General features: G+C 40.9%; 1 protein-coding gene across 1 annotated transcript in view; it reads left to right on the top strand.

Moving 5' to 3' along the window:
• Positions 1–913: 913 nt before the first annotated feature.
• klhdc3 (kelch domain containing 3) overlaps positions 914–15,514 on the top strand; it is a 34,060-nt gene continuing 19,459 nt past the window's right edge. Inside the window, exons 1-8 of the mRNA XM_072436993.1 lie at positions 914–1,024; positions 4,288–4,533; positions 6,464–6,640; positions 7,741–7,856; positions 7,938–8,009; positions 10,877–11,090; positions 11,863–11,949; positions 12,477–12,585. Coding sequence (XP_072293094.1) covers positions 4,380–4,533; positions 6,464–6,640; positions 7,741–7,856; positions 7,938–8,009; positions 10,877–11,090; positions 11,863–11,949; positions 12,477–12,585 — 929 coding nt within the window. The 5' untranslated portion in view covers positions 914–1,024; positions 4,288–4,379. The remainder of the gene's footprint in view (positions 1,025–4,287; positions 4,534–6,463; positions 6,641–7,740; positions 7,857–7,937; positions 8,010–10,876; positions 11,091–11,862; positions 11,950–12,476; positions 12,586–15,514) is intronic.

Raw genomic sequence — 15,514 nt, 5'->3', positions numbered from 1 at the left:
CATTATAAAACCTCTTTGTGTTTAACAATGACGTCCATAATAGCTCGGAGTTTACCTTTCCCAGATGATGACGTCGTGGGCCCTGCAGAGGCCGCCGGGTGCAGTGGCGCGCGCCTGTAATCCATGGGAGGCTGAGGCTGGGGATGGTTTGAGCTCAGGGGCCTTGAGCTAAGTTCGGTATCGATATGGTGCTCCTGGCGGGACCCGGGACCACCAGGTCGCCTAAAGAGGGGTGCACCGGCTCAGGTCTGACACGGAGCAGGTCAAAGCCCCCGTGCCTGAGCGATACAGCGGGACCCAGTCTTTTAGAATCTGGTCTTTTAGGGTTGTTTAAGCTGTTCATATGATTATTAGAAATAGTCCATAAAATAGTGTGCTCTAGCTCGACTGTAAGTTGCTGTGTTATCCTAGGCCCATGGACTGACAAAAGCTTGACTTTGTTTTGTTCAAAAATCTAAAACTATGTAGGGCACTTGTCGGTCCTACATCATAAATCCTACTCACGATGTTTGGTCAAATAACTAGTTTAAAAGCTCATTGTCCTGGTCAGTTAACTTGCATGACAGCGCCATCTACTGTTTTTATGTTGTAGTTACATTTTTAAATCACAATGAACAACGGCAGTGTCGGTTTGCCCAAATAATGGATTGAATCTGATGCTTAGAAACTATGATTGTGAAACGATTTCTCCTTGACCCGCAGAGAGGCAGGTCCTTTTCAGACTACAAAATGTAATAACAGAAACATCCTTAAATTTACGATTCTTTTTTCACATCTCACAAACATGTATTTTTGAGATGTATGCTTTTGTATCGTAATATTGTAGCTTTATAACGTCTCGCTATCACAGCCTAACCAAAAAAAGGAAAGCAGAAACTGTCCGCCACGTTGCCAGATTGGATAGTTTTCCTCTGCTTCTGTCACACCCGGATGGGCGCGCTCACCGCTGGAAACTGCAGCGCGGATGTGGCAACCCTGTAGTAGCCCAGCCTGCAGAAACTACATCCACGGCTCAAGGCTAAAGGTACGAAAAAGAACCATTTTACCGCACTTGACCTTCTCTTATATCCACGTAACAGGGTCCACTTGTCTCATAGTATACTGTGCCTGTTTTATTCTACTTCTGGCGTGGAGCTGTTGCTAGCAGAGTAGATGAGAGTGAAATTAGGATGCTAAAACATGATTAGCTTAGCCTAGCGTCAACACTGGACCCTCCTGAGCTGTTGTTTTTGGGCTGTTGTTCACTACAGTCTCTGCGATCACAGGCAGCTGTCTTGGCTCTTGCTATTCGTGTTTACTCCGCGATCGCACGTATTTGGTGTGCACAGCTCATCAAATATTTGTGAGCTAACAGTTGCTAGCCGCTGAGCAATGCGTTGTGTTTTCTACCCCAGGCGTCATGGTTCAATGTCACCGGGTTTTGATAAAGTTTATCTAAACAAACAGGGGCCGTGCAGGGACAGAGCCTCGTGGCCATTAGGTGACCACAGTGGGGTTTTCACCTCAGTTGAGTCCAGGCACTTGCACTTGAGCTATTGGACTCGTCCTGTTGGTTAAAAGTGTAAAATTATGGTCATTGTCTTGTATTCTTGTGTCTGGTATTGGATTTAAACTGCATTTGTTTGACATGAAAATCAAGACAGGTGCAGGTAGTTGGGATAACACCAATGACTATGATTTTACTATCTCAGAAATGTTCTAACATCAGGTTTCAAAGCAATATTGCCAAAAATGAATATCGTTGTGTATTTTAGCTTTATCTCAATAACAATATTCAAATGATATTTTAGAAATGTATTAGAAATGATCTAAATCCGTCTGAAAATGTCTTAGTTGAGGTTCAAGTATCGCACAAAATGTGAATGGACCATAAAATAAACCTCAAAAGGGAAAATTCAAGTTAATCGATTATAGAAGTAGTTGTTAATTAAGTCATTGAATAATCGTTAACTGGTCTGTACACAGGCGCCAAAACATGGCATGAGCTGAGAGAAGAGGTTTTATTACAACAACAACAACAATTAGTTTTGAATTGAAAACACTCATTAGTCTGTAATTATTCTCCTCCAGGTTGTTCTCAAATAGATTAAGCTCTGCTTTATCTGGGTAAAATTGAGTAAAGGTCTCATATTCTCTGACCTGTTGCGTTCTAAACAACTAATCAATTAGTTGAAAGAATAATCGCTAGACTAATCCGTTACCAACATCATCGTTAGTTGCAGCCCTAATCATTTTATACTCTTGTTTGAGACATGACTAGATGTTTCTGTTTCATTCTGTGTTCCTTTTTAATACATTTTATGTGCAACTGATAAAAAATGCGGTTCATTTGCATTTTTCCGCCTAACTTTTCCGCCTAGGATAACACATTTACAAGGCAAAATATAAAGGGAAAGTAGTTTCTCATTGTTGCTGTGAATGTTCAGAGCTTTGCTGGCTTGTGTTTTTTTTGATAATTCAAATTTAAGAAGAGAAAGATAATGAGTTCAACTATGATCATAAAGTCTGTATCAGTTATACATTTGTAGTGTAGCTGCAATGTTCCTGTTTATTTGCCTTTCTACAACAGTTTAATTGATTTTCTTAGATGTCAGATATTTAGCCAAGTGTAGACTTTTATATGTGTTATTAGATTCTAGCAGCTCTTTGCACTTTTATATTAATGGACTCACCATATTTGCTACTCGTTGTTAGAACAACAGAATCAACAGCCGAGAGAGCTAACGTTACAGCATCACAAATGTTGGCATTTGGGACTTCACCAGAAAGAACATCTAGGCATCCAGGCCAACAAGTATGGAGATGGACTTGTTCCACAGAGTTTCTATGTGTCGCAAGGTGTTGTATTTGTGTCTCAGGTGCTGTGGTTTCAAATATCCTCAAACTGATGATCAGTCACATCTGACTCTGAGCACACATAATTAATCATTCTTTGGGATCACAAACAAAACAAAGTTTGGTGACTTAACAAACAACATAAAAGCCACTATAGAACCAGGTGAAACTGTGACCCTAAAGGGGAGCAGGACGGTTTGGACTGAAGTCAGACACCCTGCAAAACCTTCATTGGGACTTCATTAGTGGAAGAGGGCCCATTGATGGAGTCTGGGGCTAAAATTACTACAAACATGTTTCATTGTTCAACTATTTCTGGTAAAATTGAGCAGGATGTTTCTGCCCCGACAAACAACCACAAATACGACTGGAGGATGAATACTTCCAGTAAATGTCTAATTTAGTCAAATGTAGAATAGAAAAATGTTTTAACAAACTTATTACATTTTTGCAAATGGTTGTTCACTCTCAGATACTTGCTTGGTAATTTGAGGTGCTTGACATATTTGTGCTCGGAAGTGCCTGTTAAAGGTATTTCATTTAATATGCATTATCCACAGACCCATTACACTAAAGCATATTTTCTAAACAGAATTGCATCTAAAAGGACATAATGCAGGGTAAACTTTACTTAATCGGATACACTAATGTCTAAAGTCTAATGCTCAAGATGAACATAAATATTTAGCCTGAGCCCAGTCTATTCCTCAGGGACGATTGGTCTGGAAATAGAAATGTTTGTGTCCAAGTTCTCACGATGAACTATTTTTAAGAGCAAACGGCTGAAGGTCAGTGAGATTGTGTGTGTGTGTAGAGGATAATTAAGGACACTGCTGGTTTGTGGAAACATCTTTTTTGAATATTGTGAAGGTAGAAGTGGGCAATATTGACAAAAAACAATCGTATCCCCATAACAATATTACATCAATTCAACAGAAATATGTTAGAACTGTCTTTAAACTGAAATGTCTCACAAAAGTGCCGAAATGTCATCTTATAACCTTTTTATTTGAACCGTTTTTTTTTTTTAATCAGTTCTTCAGCCATTGAAGCCGTCACCCTTTGGATTGTTTCCCAAATATGTAAAGTCAAACTAAGTAAAATGTTCATTTTCACTTCAATCCTGGCACAACATCTGTTATGACTCTGTTGTTAAAGTTTATACCTAGAAGTTGTTTGAGTTTTGTGCACAGATCAATATGCAGTTGGCAGTGCAGCGTGTGTATAGTGTGTGTAAAGTGCAAGTGAACAACAATAAAGAGAAGCGGTATTCCCAGGTCTAATCGCCCCTTAAAATACTCTCTCAGATAACACTGGGACTCGTGAGCTTGTCAGTGACAGAGGAGCGAGGGATCTCTTAGCACAAGAGGATCAACCGTTCCCCTTTTGCTCCTCCCAGTTCAACCCCCTGTTCTCCTCTTAAAAGACTTACCGCTCCTCTTGCTTTTGCAGGTTATGAAGAAGGCTTGGTGGGCTTCCCGTGGCTGACCGATGCTGTGTGATGGTCTAAGGGCTGAGCGTCGCCGAGGTGCTTTGGGCCGGGGATGTTGCGCTGGGCGGTGCACCTTGAAGGAGGGCCCAGGAGAGTGAACCATGCTGCGGTGGCCGTGGGGCACAAGGTGTACTCGTTTGGAGGTTACTGCTCCGGAGAGGACTACGAAACGCTCCGGCAGATCGATGTCCACGTTTTTAACACAGGTTGGTACATCTTGTCACAAAATGCCAGCAACAAATGTGGTGTTACATTTAAATGGTGGGAAATGTCTTGTTTGAGATCAAAGTATCGCAATTAACGTGAATAGAACATAAAATAAAACACAAAAGGGCAGAAAAATCACTTTATACTCTTGTTTGAGAGATAACACTTGACTTTTCTGTCCCTTTTTGAGCCAATTCATAGTTTTAATTACAGACGATACACTCACTATTCTAATTCTGCCTATCTCCAAAACAACAAGTGCGATATTATTCATTTTACATCGTTTGTCCTTAGACTGGTGACAAAGACGAACAGCAACACACATACACAAATCACAGGTACCAATACAACAGATCAGAATTACAAAAAAAGTAATAGATACTGTCAAAATATCTAATTCATATCATTTCTTATTCAAGTTTTGGCCATACAGTGAAGTTTTGCCTTTGTATGTGACGATCATCAGCATTCTCTTGTTGTTTTTTGGTTTTAAACGTCATTAATGAACAAATTTGCTATAATGAAATGAAGCTGCTGTTTATGTTTGTGTTCTTCGGACAATTGAACCCTCTCGACATTGAGCTAGATTTATTATTCTATCGAACCACATCATAAAACTTGGACAGTATCTCTTCTCTGTGTGAAGGGAGCGATGCATTGGACGGTTGATGTTAAGTATTTTGTGTGTTTTTGTTGTTTACTTTCTGAATACTTTGCATACTCCACATTTCTACGGTTTGTGAAAATTGTTTGCTCTACGTCGCTCCTAAAACCTCAAATACTCAGGTTTAATACATGTGTTCACATTTCTGGCTTCCCACTGTGGCCTGTGCAGATGTGAGCGTCAGTTTGTCTGTTGCTCCATATTCCTCATCCAGGCAGGTGTTAGATCGGGTTAAACCTTCATAAAAACTACCTTCTCTCTGTGTGTTCTACATTTCCTGTGTCGTGAGCCACTTGCCTCTGGGTTACAGCCCGTCTAGTGCCACCCAAGTGTAATTTGACCTTTTCAGCAATGCCAGGGCTGATTCACACTTTTTCCACCTTGGCTTTGTTTCATTTGTTTCCAGCCGTTTTCAGTCATATGAGATGAACCTTTTTCTTACTGCGTTCTACACATTTCCCCACATTTTATCAACTTCTCTTTAACCCATATTGAACCTGTGGATTCTAATAAAGCCTTACTTTGCATCTTGCTTGCATATAAGCTTTTATTTATTGATTTTCTTATCTCTTAAGATGGAGATTTAAAAAGGATTCAGCTGCTGAGAACTGTGCAAAAGGAAATTATTCATCACTTTCATTATAATCCCCCTCGCAGTCAACCGTGGGAGTTTAATTCATCATTTCTATTCTAGCAGCAGAAATTGGAGTCTAATTTTGATGAGATTAATGTGATGGATTTATTAGTTAATATTAGGTAGCGCTGTCTCCTCAGAACGTTAATATTTGTAATTCAAGTCTCCCTCTTTTTAACACACTTTTACAATGTGTTTATGTTATTCATCCAAACTCATGAATTATATGAGCGTGAGTGTGATTGGTGGAGCTCAGAGTGGCCACGTCTATTTCAAGCTGTCCCAAGGCAGCTGTGACTGAATGAACAGGAGTTAAGTGACTACTCTGGAAAAAACATGTTAGAATCAAAGGACATGTGCATTATTGATTACCCATATTAACAAAAAACAAAATCTCATTTTTTGGTGGATTTGCATCAGAAATGTGCATAAACGTGCCTGTAAATGTCTGTGTTTGGGTTGAAGTATTATACGACTGTAAAAAATAACCCCAAAAAAGCACAGAGAGATCAGGTTATAGTCTTGCAGTTTGTCACATTTTCTTTTTTCAGATAAAATACTCAATCGTTCAGTATTGCGACTACCTCTGCCCATGCATATTAATATACTGGTCTGTAACTTTTATCTTCAGTGTCCCTGCGGTGGATGAAGTTGCCGCCGGTGCGCAGCGCCGGACTCGAGCGCGTGCGCGAAGTGCCGTACATGCGCTACGGCCACACAGCGGTGCGGCTCGACGACACAATCTACCTCTGGGGCGGGCGCAACGACACGGAGGGGGCATGCAACGTGCTCTACGCCTTTGATGTCAGTAAGTAGAGGCGCTCCTACCGCACCGGGCCAAACTGTCGTTTCCCCGGAGATGCACCTGGATGTCAGCGCAGGTTTGCCTCATCGAAAAACGTCTTTGAAGTTTCATTGTCAGTGCATCTGGGTTTAGATAGAAGCTGCTCAAGAATGTGATTCCCAAGACAATCCGTCATAAACTTTTCACCTCGAACGTCTCTGTAGTTATTTGGCGTTTTAAGAACTAGGATGCACATCCTAGTTCTTGAATGTGATTTAAGGACGACATATGTTCTAAACTAGAGCTGAACATAGAATAAAACTGGTCTGATTAAAGCCAGGAACTACACTGCTTCAAATCTAGACTAAAAGACTAAATTATTTCTAATCCAGGGCAGGGATGTGAGAATAATTGCAAGAACTGAAACTGAACTAAATCTTTGTTGTTGTGATCCTGAAAATAAAACCTGCCTTAAATGTATTAGAAATGTTTTTTTTTCTTTTTTTTTTTCGCTCTCGTCCTCGTTCAGTATTGTGTTTATTCTTTTTAAAAATGTTGGGGGGTGTTACAATACAGGTTACAGGTCACGACCGTAGCAACCAGCATCTGCGTTTCAATCAATTTTATTACTTGCTTAAGTTATTAAAGTGTATAATCTATAGACAAGGCCAAAATAATAATAATACTGATAAAATATCCCATATGATGAGTATTTGTGTTTTTAAAATACTTTTTCAATGTACAGTAAATAAATGTTTTATCGTTAAAATATATACATAAATATTTCTTTTACAAGCAATGGAGGCATACAATTCCATTCAAACAGCATTAAAAACAATTCTTGGAAAGGTTTCATTTCCCTGGAGCAGTGCAGTAAAATGCAAATATAGTAGCATAACAAATAAACAAAGGCTTCTGTGCAGGGGAGTTACAGCTCTCAGGACAAAAGAGTCCAGTATCCAGCCCGTTCAGTCCCTCAACCAGGTTCACAACCAGCCGGTTCAGCCTGAATTCTCATCAGTGTGATTTGCGGATTAATCAACAAGACTCTGATCCAGAGCCAAATCTCAAACAAAAGCGGTCTATGCCTATAACAAATGCTGAGACGTATTTCTGTTGTGCAGTCGCCCACCGATGGATCACCCCCAAGATTTCGGGCACTGTCCCTGGAGCTCGGGACGGCCACTCTGCCTGTGTACTGGGCAAAGCAATGTATATATTTGGAGGCTACGAGCAGCTGGTGAGTGTTGCATTCTCCATTACTGGGCCAACTTTTGTCAAGGTAAATATGGTTGAACTAATCCTCACTGCTGTGTCACAGGCAGACTGCTTCTCCAATGACATCCACAAGCTGGACACAGTCACCATGGTGTGGACTTTAATCAACGCCAGAGTGAGTTTCAACTATTTCTCACTATTTTTCTCACAACTATTTGCTCTTCTTCTGCTCTTCTCATGCTCTTCTCATGCTCTTCTCCTGCTCTTCTTCTGCTCTTCTCATGCTCTTCTCATGCTCTTCTCCTGATCTTCTCCTGCTCTTCTCCTGCTCTTCTTCTGCTCTTCTCATGCTCTTCTCATGCTCTTCTCCTGCTCTTCTTCTGCTCTTCTCATGCTCTTCTCCTGATCTTCTCCTGCTCTTCTTCTGCTCTTCTTCTGCTCTTCTCATGCTCTTCTCATGCTCTTCTCCTGCTCTTCTGCTCTTCTCATGCTCTTCTCCTGCTCTTCGCCTGCTCTTCTTCTGCTCTTCTCCTGCTCTTCTCCTGCTCTTCTTCTGCTCTTCTCCTGCTCTTCTCATGCTCTTCTCCTGCTCTTCTTCTGCTCTTCTCCTGCTCTTCTTCTGCTCTTCTTCTGCTCTTCGCCTGCTCTTCGCCTGCTCTTCGCCTGCTCTTCTTCTGCTCTTCTTCTGCTCGTCTCCTGCTCTTCTCCTGCTCTTCTCCTGCTCTTCTCCTGCTCTTCTTCTGCTCTTCTCCTGCTCTTCTCCTGCTCTTCTCCTGCTCTTCTCCTGCTCTTCTTCTGCTCTTCTCCTGCTCTTCTTCTGCTCTTCTGCTCTTCTCCTGCTCTTCTCCTGCTCTTCTGCTCTTCTTCTGCTCTTCTCCTGCTCCTCTTCTGCTCTTCTGCTCTTCTTCTGCTCTTCTTCTGCTCTTCTCCTGCTCTTCTTCTGCTCTTCTGCTCTTCTCCTGCTCTTCTTCTGCTCTTCTGCTCTTCTCCTGCTCTTCTCCTGCTCTTCTTCTGCTCTTCTTCTGCTCTTCTCCTGCTCCTCTTCTGCTCTTCTTCTGCTCTTCTCCCGCTCCTCTTCTGCTCTTCTCCTGCTCTTCTCCTGCTCTTCTTCTGCTCTTCTCATGCTCTTCTCCTGCTCTTCTCCTGCTCTTCTCATGCTCTTCTCATGCTCTTCTCCTGCTCTTCTTCTGCTCTTCTCCTGCTCTTCTCCTGCTCTTCTTCTGTTCTTCTCCTGCTCTTCTCCTGCTCTTCTCCTGCTCTTCTCCTGCTCTTCTGCTCTTCTTCTGCTCTTCTCCCGCTCCTCTTCTGCTCTTCTCCTGCTCTTCTCATGCTCTTCTCCCGCTCTTCTTCTGCTCTTCTCCTGCTCTTCTTCTGCTCTTCTTCTGCTCTTCTCCCGCTCCTCTTCTGCTCTTCTCCTGCTCTTCTCATGCTCTTCTCCCGGTCTTCTTCTGCTCTTCTCCTGCTCTTCTCATGCTCTTCTCATGCTCTTCTCCTGCTCTTCTCCTGCTCTTCTCATGCTCTTCTCATGCTCTTCTCCTGCTCTTCTTCTGCTCTTCTCCTGCTCTTCTTCTGCTCTTCTTCTGCTCTTCTCCTGCTCTTCTCCTGCTCTTCTTCTGCTCTTCTCATGCTCTTCTCATGCTCTCCTCATGCTCTTCTTCTGCTCTTCTCCTGCTCTCATGCTCTTCTCATGCTCTTCTCATGCTCTTCTCCTGCTCTTCTGCTCTTCTCATGCTCTTCTCATGCTCTTCTCATGCTCTTCTTCTGCTCTTCTTCTGCTCTTCTTCTGCTCTTCTCATGCTCTTCTTCTGCTCTTTTTCTGCTCTGTGCTGTTCGTATAAGTCAGCAGCACATCAATGTTTCTCATTAGAGCACAGAAGGAGCACATCCTTGTCCTTTGGCGACTCACCGTCTAACGGTTATTTCTATTCTACATGAGACATTTATTTTATCATTTTTATTTATTTGATTATTATTGATTTTTGTAATACAGTATAAAGGTATTTTTATATGTATTTTAGAGTCTGTGTAACGATAATCTAAATATGAATACAATAATTTTTTTAATAGTTGACTAGTCACTATTTGTCAATTAATCGTTGTGGCCCTACTAAGCAATGAGTTCTGGGCTCTTGTGTCGATATAAACACTTCACTAAACTGAGAAACCATCCGACCCACCCACACTCGCCACAAGGGTCCTCGAAATATCACCACCACTTATAACCAGGGCCTCTGCAGCTGAGCCGGCGGTGGTCCGGGTGAGCATGTTTGTGTGTACAGCTTTAGACCACTACAATGCGTTTGATAAATAAACGCAGACTGGTTTATGGCAGCTAAACCAAACCATTTATGACTATTGTTGTTGACAATATTACTACACAAGCCCCCCCTTAGCTGCCTGGCCTTGCACAAACGCTCTGGATGTAATGCTACTCTGTGAGAGTCGGCCAAGTCCAAAGCTCCACACAGGATTATACCCTCTCTCACTGCAGAAATACCACTTGTGTTTGTGCGCAGACCACCAGCTCGTAAACCAAGTCTTGTAAACATATTTTTGACATCCACAGCAGCCATGACGTTGTTGAGATGAAAGACCTGCTTTACTTCTACGTCATTATTTGTTTCATCATTCTAGCATAGATGTTGTGCTGGTGACACGTGAACGGCTTTGCTCGGCTTTAGAGCTGAATGCAAAGAAGCTTGAACCTGGCTTTGTTCTATCGTGCATTTATATGTTCACATTGAAGCAGATCTTATCTCACGTTAGTCATTTGCATCTTTGCTTCCCCTTGATCTCAGCTTATGCTTAGTTATAAAAAAATGACCACTAGATGGCAGTATTTACCTAAAACATGACGTGAGGAGAGCTTTCTTGACAAATTCTGTATTGTTCAGGTTTGCACAAGGGGTTGTAAATAACTGCATTGTTGATTGTTTTCTGCAGAGCTCACAATGCTGTTTGAAGTCCACTTTCTCCAGTGTAAATGTGGCTTGTGTGAAGTGTATTTGTGTCCAGCTCTTGATGCACTGCCCGTCTCCGCAGGGCACTCCGGCGCGGTGGAGAGACTTCCACTCAGCCACCATCATCGGCACAAAGATGTTTGTGTTCGGGGGCCGGGCCGATCGCTTCGGCCCTTTTCACTCCAATAACGAAATTTACTGCAACAAGATCAAAGTGTTCGACACAGAGACGAACAGTTGGCTGAGCACGCCCTCCACGCAGCCGCTGCCCGACGGCCGCAGGAGCCACTCAGCCTGTAAGACACAAACAAACTGCAACAAACCCAGGCAATATTGGCACTGCTCTTTTGAAGTGTTGCATTTGATCCGGTTTTTTTTTTCAATCCAAATTGCTTTCCTCTTCCCGTGTAAAGGAAATCCTCCTCCAAGTTTTATTTTATTTAATCAATTTATTTTCATTATGGGCCGCACTATCACATTTTAGTGTTGCAATAGAGAAGAAACATCTCTATTTTATGATTATACACTGTTTTTGACTCAAAGAACAACAGTTAAATCCTTAATTTATGACCAGCTTTATAAAATCCATCTTTCTGAAATATAAAGTAATGTTAATTTGACATAAAAGGTACAGTACAGTTTACTTTTGTGGAGTATAGATTGAATTGAAAATACTTATTTTTGCTTTTAAAATTATCTCAAGATCATATTGTGACCTGATTAGACTCAATACTCAACAACTAATTATATTTAAAATGCTCTTATTTTTGACCATAGAATATATTCACACAATTTTATGTAATTTGGTATTTACCATTGGTCTTAAGAACTATCTGCTAAAGCTGTTAAAACAGAAGGTTTTTTTCAGGTCAAATTTGTGATTCAAAATGTGATTTATTTAGATTTTTTTTTTTTCCAGAATTGATCCTCTAGTTTCGATACCAGTTTCAGTATCATTAAATATCAATTTTTTGGTACTTTTGGACATTCTTGATCTGAATAATCTCGATTATTATTTTGACATCTGGAGTTTTCATGTCTTGTGTTAAATATTCCTTGTGTGTCCAGTCACCTACAAAGGGGATCTGTACATTTTTGGAGGATACAACGCACGATTGGACCGACACTTCAACGATCTCTGGAAATTTAACCCAGGTAAATCTAAACGTTTGAGCAAATCATCCGGCTCCAACGTATTGATCAGCAAACAGTGCATATGCTTTTATGTCGGAGAGCCACGGGAATATGGGAACTACATAGAAAGACAGTGTAGTGTTGAGCAGCAGAGGGCAGCACTTTGATGGAGTTACCGGTACACAAAGAGGCCGAGTTGCTATAGAGACACAGTGCTCAAACGAAAACCAACAGCGCTCTCCTTTTATGGAGCGACTACGACAGCCTCGACGTCGTCACTTCATACTGCGCTCCACATGGCTTTGCAGTTTCTATCTCATGTAGAATAATTCAAATTGTGTTATTTTTATGCCTTTGCCCCAGGCGTCGTCTGCTTTAAACAATCCAAACCGCATTTTCTGTCGACACAAATAAAGAAAGGGAATATTATTACAACCAGCAAAATGTGGGATTCTTTCTTAAGCTGCTGCCATCAATAAAACCATGCACCATTTGTATTTTCAGATTACTTTTAATGGTTTTATTCTGGTGTAATGTGTGTTGAGCAGAAGCCTTTACCTGGGAGAAAGTGGAGCCTAAAGGAAAAGGTCCCTGTCCGCGGAGACGACAGTGCTGCTGTATGGTCGGAGATCGGATAATCCTGTTTGGAGGAACCAGGTACAACTACTACTCTATATTACTGATGGTTCTGATTAGTACACGGCAGTTTTCCAGTTAGCCCATTGAACCCGAGTTCGTTTGTCAGATTTTGTTTATTTTGTTTTAGTTGTTTATTGACTTTTATGTGTAATTCTGCCCCCTTTTCAGTCCAATTTTAAAATGTCAGTACATACTTGTTAATTGATAGGGCTGTTACAATGAATCAACTAATTATGATTTGTTGAACAAATATTGTAATTGTCATTATCTGGACTAGACAGACTAAAACTTAAAGACCTTTTTATAACAAGTACTCTGCATTATTAAATAAAAATGTCAAAAAAGAAAAAAATGATTTTTTATCAAGGATGCACTTTATTTTTTAGTAGTCAGTTATCACATTTCACCCTTTATTTGTTCAAAATGTTTTTTAAAAGTCTTGGTGTACAACAGAAATAATTGTTTGCAAAGTTGCCTGATCAAAAAAAATAGTCGACTTCTAAAATAATTGTTAGTTACAGCCCTACTAAATAAAATATTGTATTAATCTAATCATGATATGTCTATAATTACCCCACTACAATATTGACTGTATCTCCCAATGATAAAGTGGCCCATAGAAGTCAAACCACACAAACACAAACAAAACAGAGGAATAACAGCTAGCATATTAATGTGTATCTTATTGCACCAATTTACAGACCCGTAGATCAGGGAACAATCGTAAATATCGACTCTCACTCATTTATTCACACCACATGAAAAACCCTCGCTTCAAACCTCTTCAAGGCTGCGATGTTTCAAATTGTTTGGACAGAATTACACCTCGCCTGACTCACCGAGCTGCCACTTTCTCCCACTCCATCGTTTTGCTGCAGAAGTTGGCTGTAATTGCCCAAACTCTCCTCTCTCTCTCTCTGCTGCAGTTGCAATAACTTGGTTCTCTCTGAAACATTAGACAAGCTTTGGCCCAATTAAACACGTTTTCATCCAGTGGGAACATCAGCTTTGACTATACAAGAATGTTACAGTGAATTGTCTGCGCTCTCATCAAAGCCGGCGATACAACGGAAAAAATGTACACAAAACTAAATTATTACCTTGCATTTTTCCCCTGGCATTTTCCTCTTGCTGCAAATTTACCTTTCATACTTGAACGAACTTACATTGCTTTTGCGTAAGGTTACAGAGCTGTGTTTATGCCAAGCAGTCAATGGAAGCATGGGATTGGCCAGGTTTCAGGTTGCATTTAGAGTGTAGTGGTGAGGGCCTGTGATTTCCTTTAGAATTGCAATATATGTTTAAAAATAAATATTCAGTTTCTAGAGTATATGGTAAACGACTGGCAACTTTTGACTGAAATCTGAACTGCTGAACCAAAACAAGAATCTCTTGCATTTCAGAACATGTTTGTAGAGGTCTAAAGGATATTTGTCTTTCGGAGAACATTCTGTTATCTAAATAGTTGCAAGCTTTGTGATTTGATAATTGCACTAACTCAAATTGTTATTTCAATTGCAAATATATTGTGCAGCCCTAAAACAATAACGTTTACTAGAATGCTCCAGTTTGGTACTCAGTGACTCCCTAAACTGCTAATAACGTACACAAGTAATGAAATAAGATGACAACATAAATTGTAAAGCGATGATTTTTAATATTAAAAAGATATTACATAAAAGTTTCACTGTGAAATATTGTGTCTAATAATTCAACTACAACAGGCTAATTACATTATTTTTGTTATTATTTAAACACATGAAACATGCTTAGAACGCGACACAGCGAGACACAACAACAACAAACACACCACGTCTGCTGCTAGAAGAAAGTCCACCACCATGTCCCAGGCAAGAGTTTTGAGGCCCAGATACATCACAGTCCAATACAGTCCAATCAAGTCAATAACTTGTTATGAGGTCACGTCTCCTCCTGTTTACTGCAGCCTTAGGATATTCTAAATATACACTTAGAGCTGCATTACACAACTTTTTCTTTAAATTGATATATTTTGTTCCCTCCCATTAAGTATATTGTGAAGGCAAAACTTTGTGACAGAATCAGACCGCTGCATATTGATTTGTAGAACATTTGTGTCTATTGCAAACTCGTAAGAAAGAGCTGTGTGATGCTTTGAGATGAGATCTGATTGGCTGTCCTTTGGTGGTCCACCCCGTTTCCCTTCTCCATCTGAATGATCTATTCTAAAGCTGTGCTAGTGGCTACTAAAGTCATGGATGTGAATACTAACTCCTTTCATGGTTTAAAGGTTACACTATAACGTTGATAGAATCTAAATTATTTGGTTTTGGGGAAATCCTACCTCACTTTTAGAATCTGCCCCTTTTCACTTTCTATTTGAAATGCTTGATATTGTTGTTCATATTAAAGTCCCACCACCGTCTAGACCAAATACCTTCAGTAAAAAGTGCTCTGTTTTTGTATAAACCGCTTCTGTCTTGTTACTGGCAGATTTCAGCTCGCCGTAGCTCTCCTCTCCTCGCTGACTATTAACGCTGCTGATTGCCGGTGGTTTGTACCCGGTGAAGCCGTTACACCGCTGACACTTCTCAGATAGGGCCTGGGAGTAGCAGCCGCTGAATTGGAGCAGCTACCAGCTTCAGTCCAGTCCAGGGCTGTAGTCCCGCAGCCTGGGCCGTGCTGTTATCAGACAAGACCAGTGTTATCAGAGAAAGCCCAGCGGGACGTCCTGATAGTGGGAACCGAGAGGAGAGGGATAAGGGTCTTCTCAGCCCCACTTCGTCTACATGCCCTTTAGTCCACGGGCCCCTGGCTGCTGCTAGATTAGGACTTCAACGCTCCACTGGACACATCAGGAGTAGCAACTGTCTAATACACACACATCAATTAGCTCAAAAGACAGCAGATTTACATTGGCATACAAGTAGGGCTGCTACTATTAATGTACAAATATAATAAATGATAT

This window comes from Eucyclogobius newberryi, unplaced genomic scaffold, assembly GCF_026437365.1.
Source record: "Eucyclogobius newberryi isolate DKJ021-1_F unplaced genomic scaffold, fEucNew1.0.hap1 SCAF_8, whole genome shotgun sequence".
NCBI lineage: Eukaryota > Metazoa > Chordata > Actinopteri > Gobiiformes > Gobiidae > Eucyclogobius > Eucyclogobius newberryi.
The sequence above is the reverse complement of the archived record's forward strand: the minus strand, read 5'-3'. Positions and strand labels throughout refer to the sequence as shown.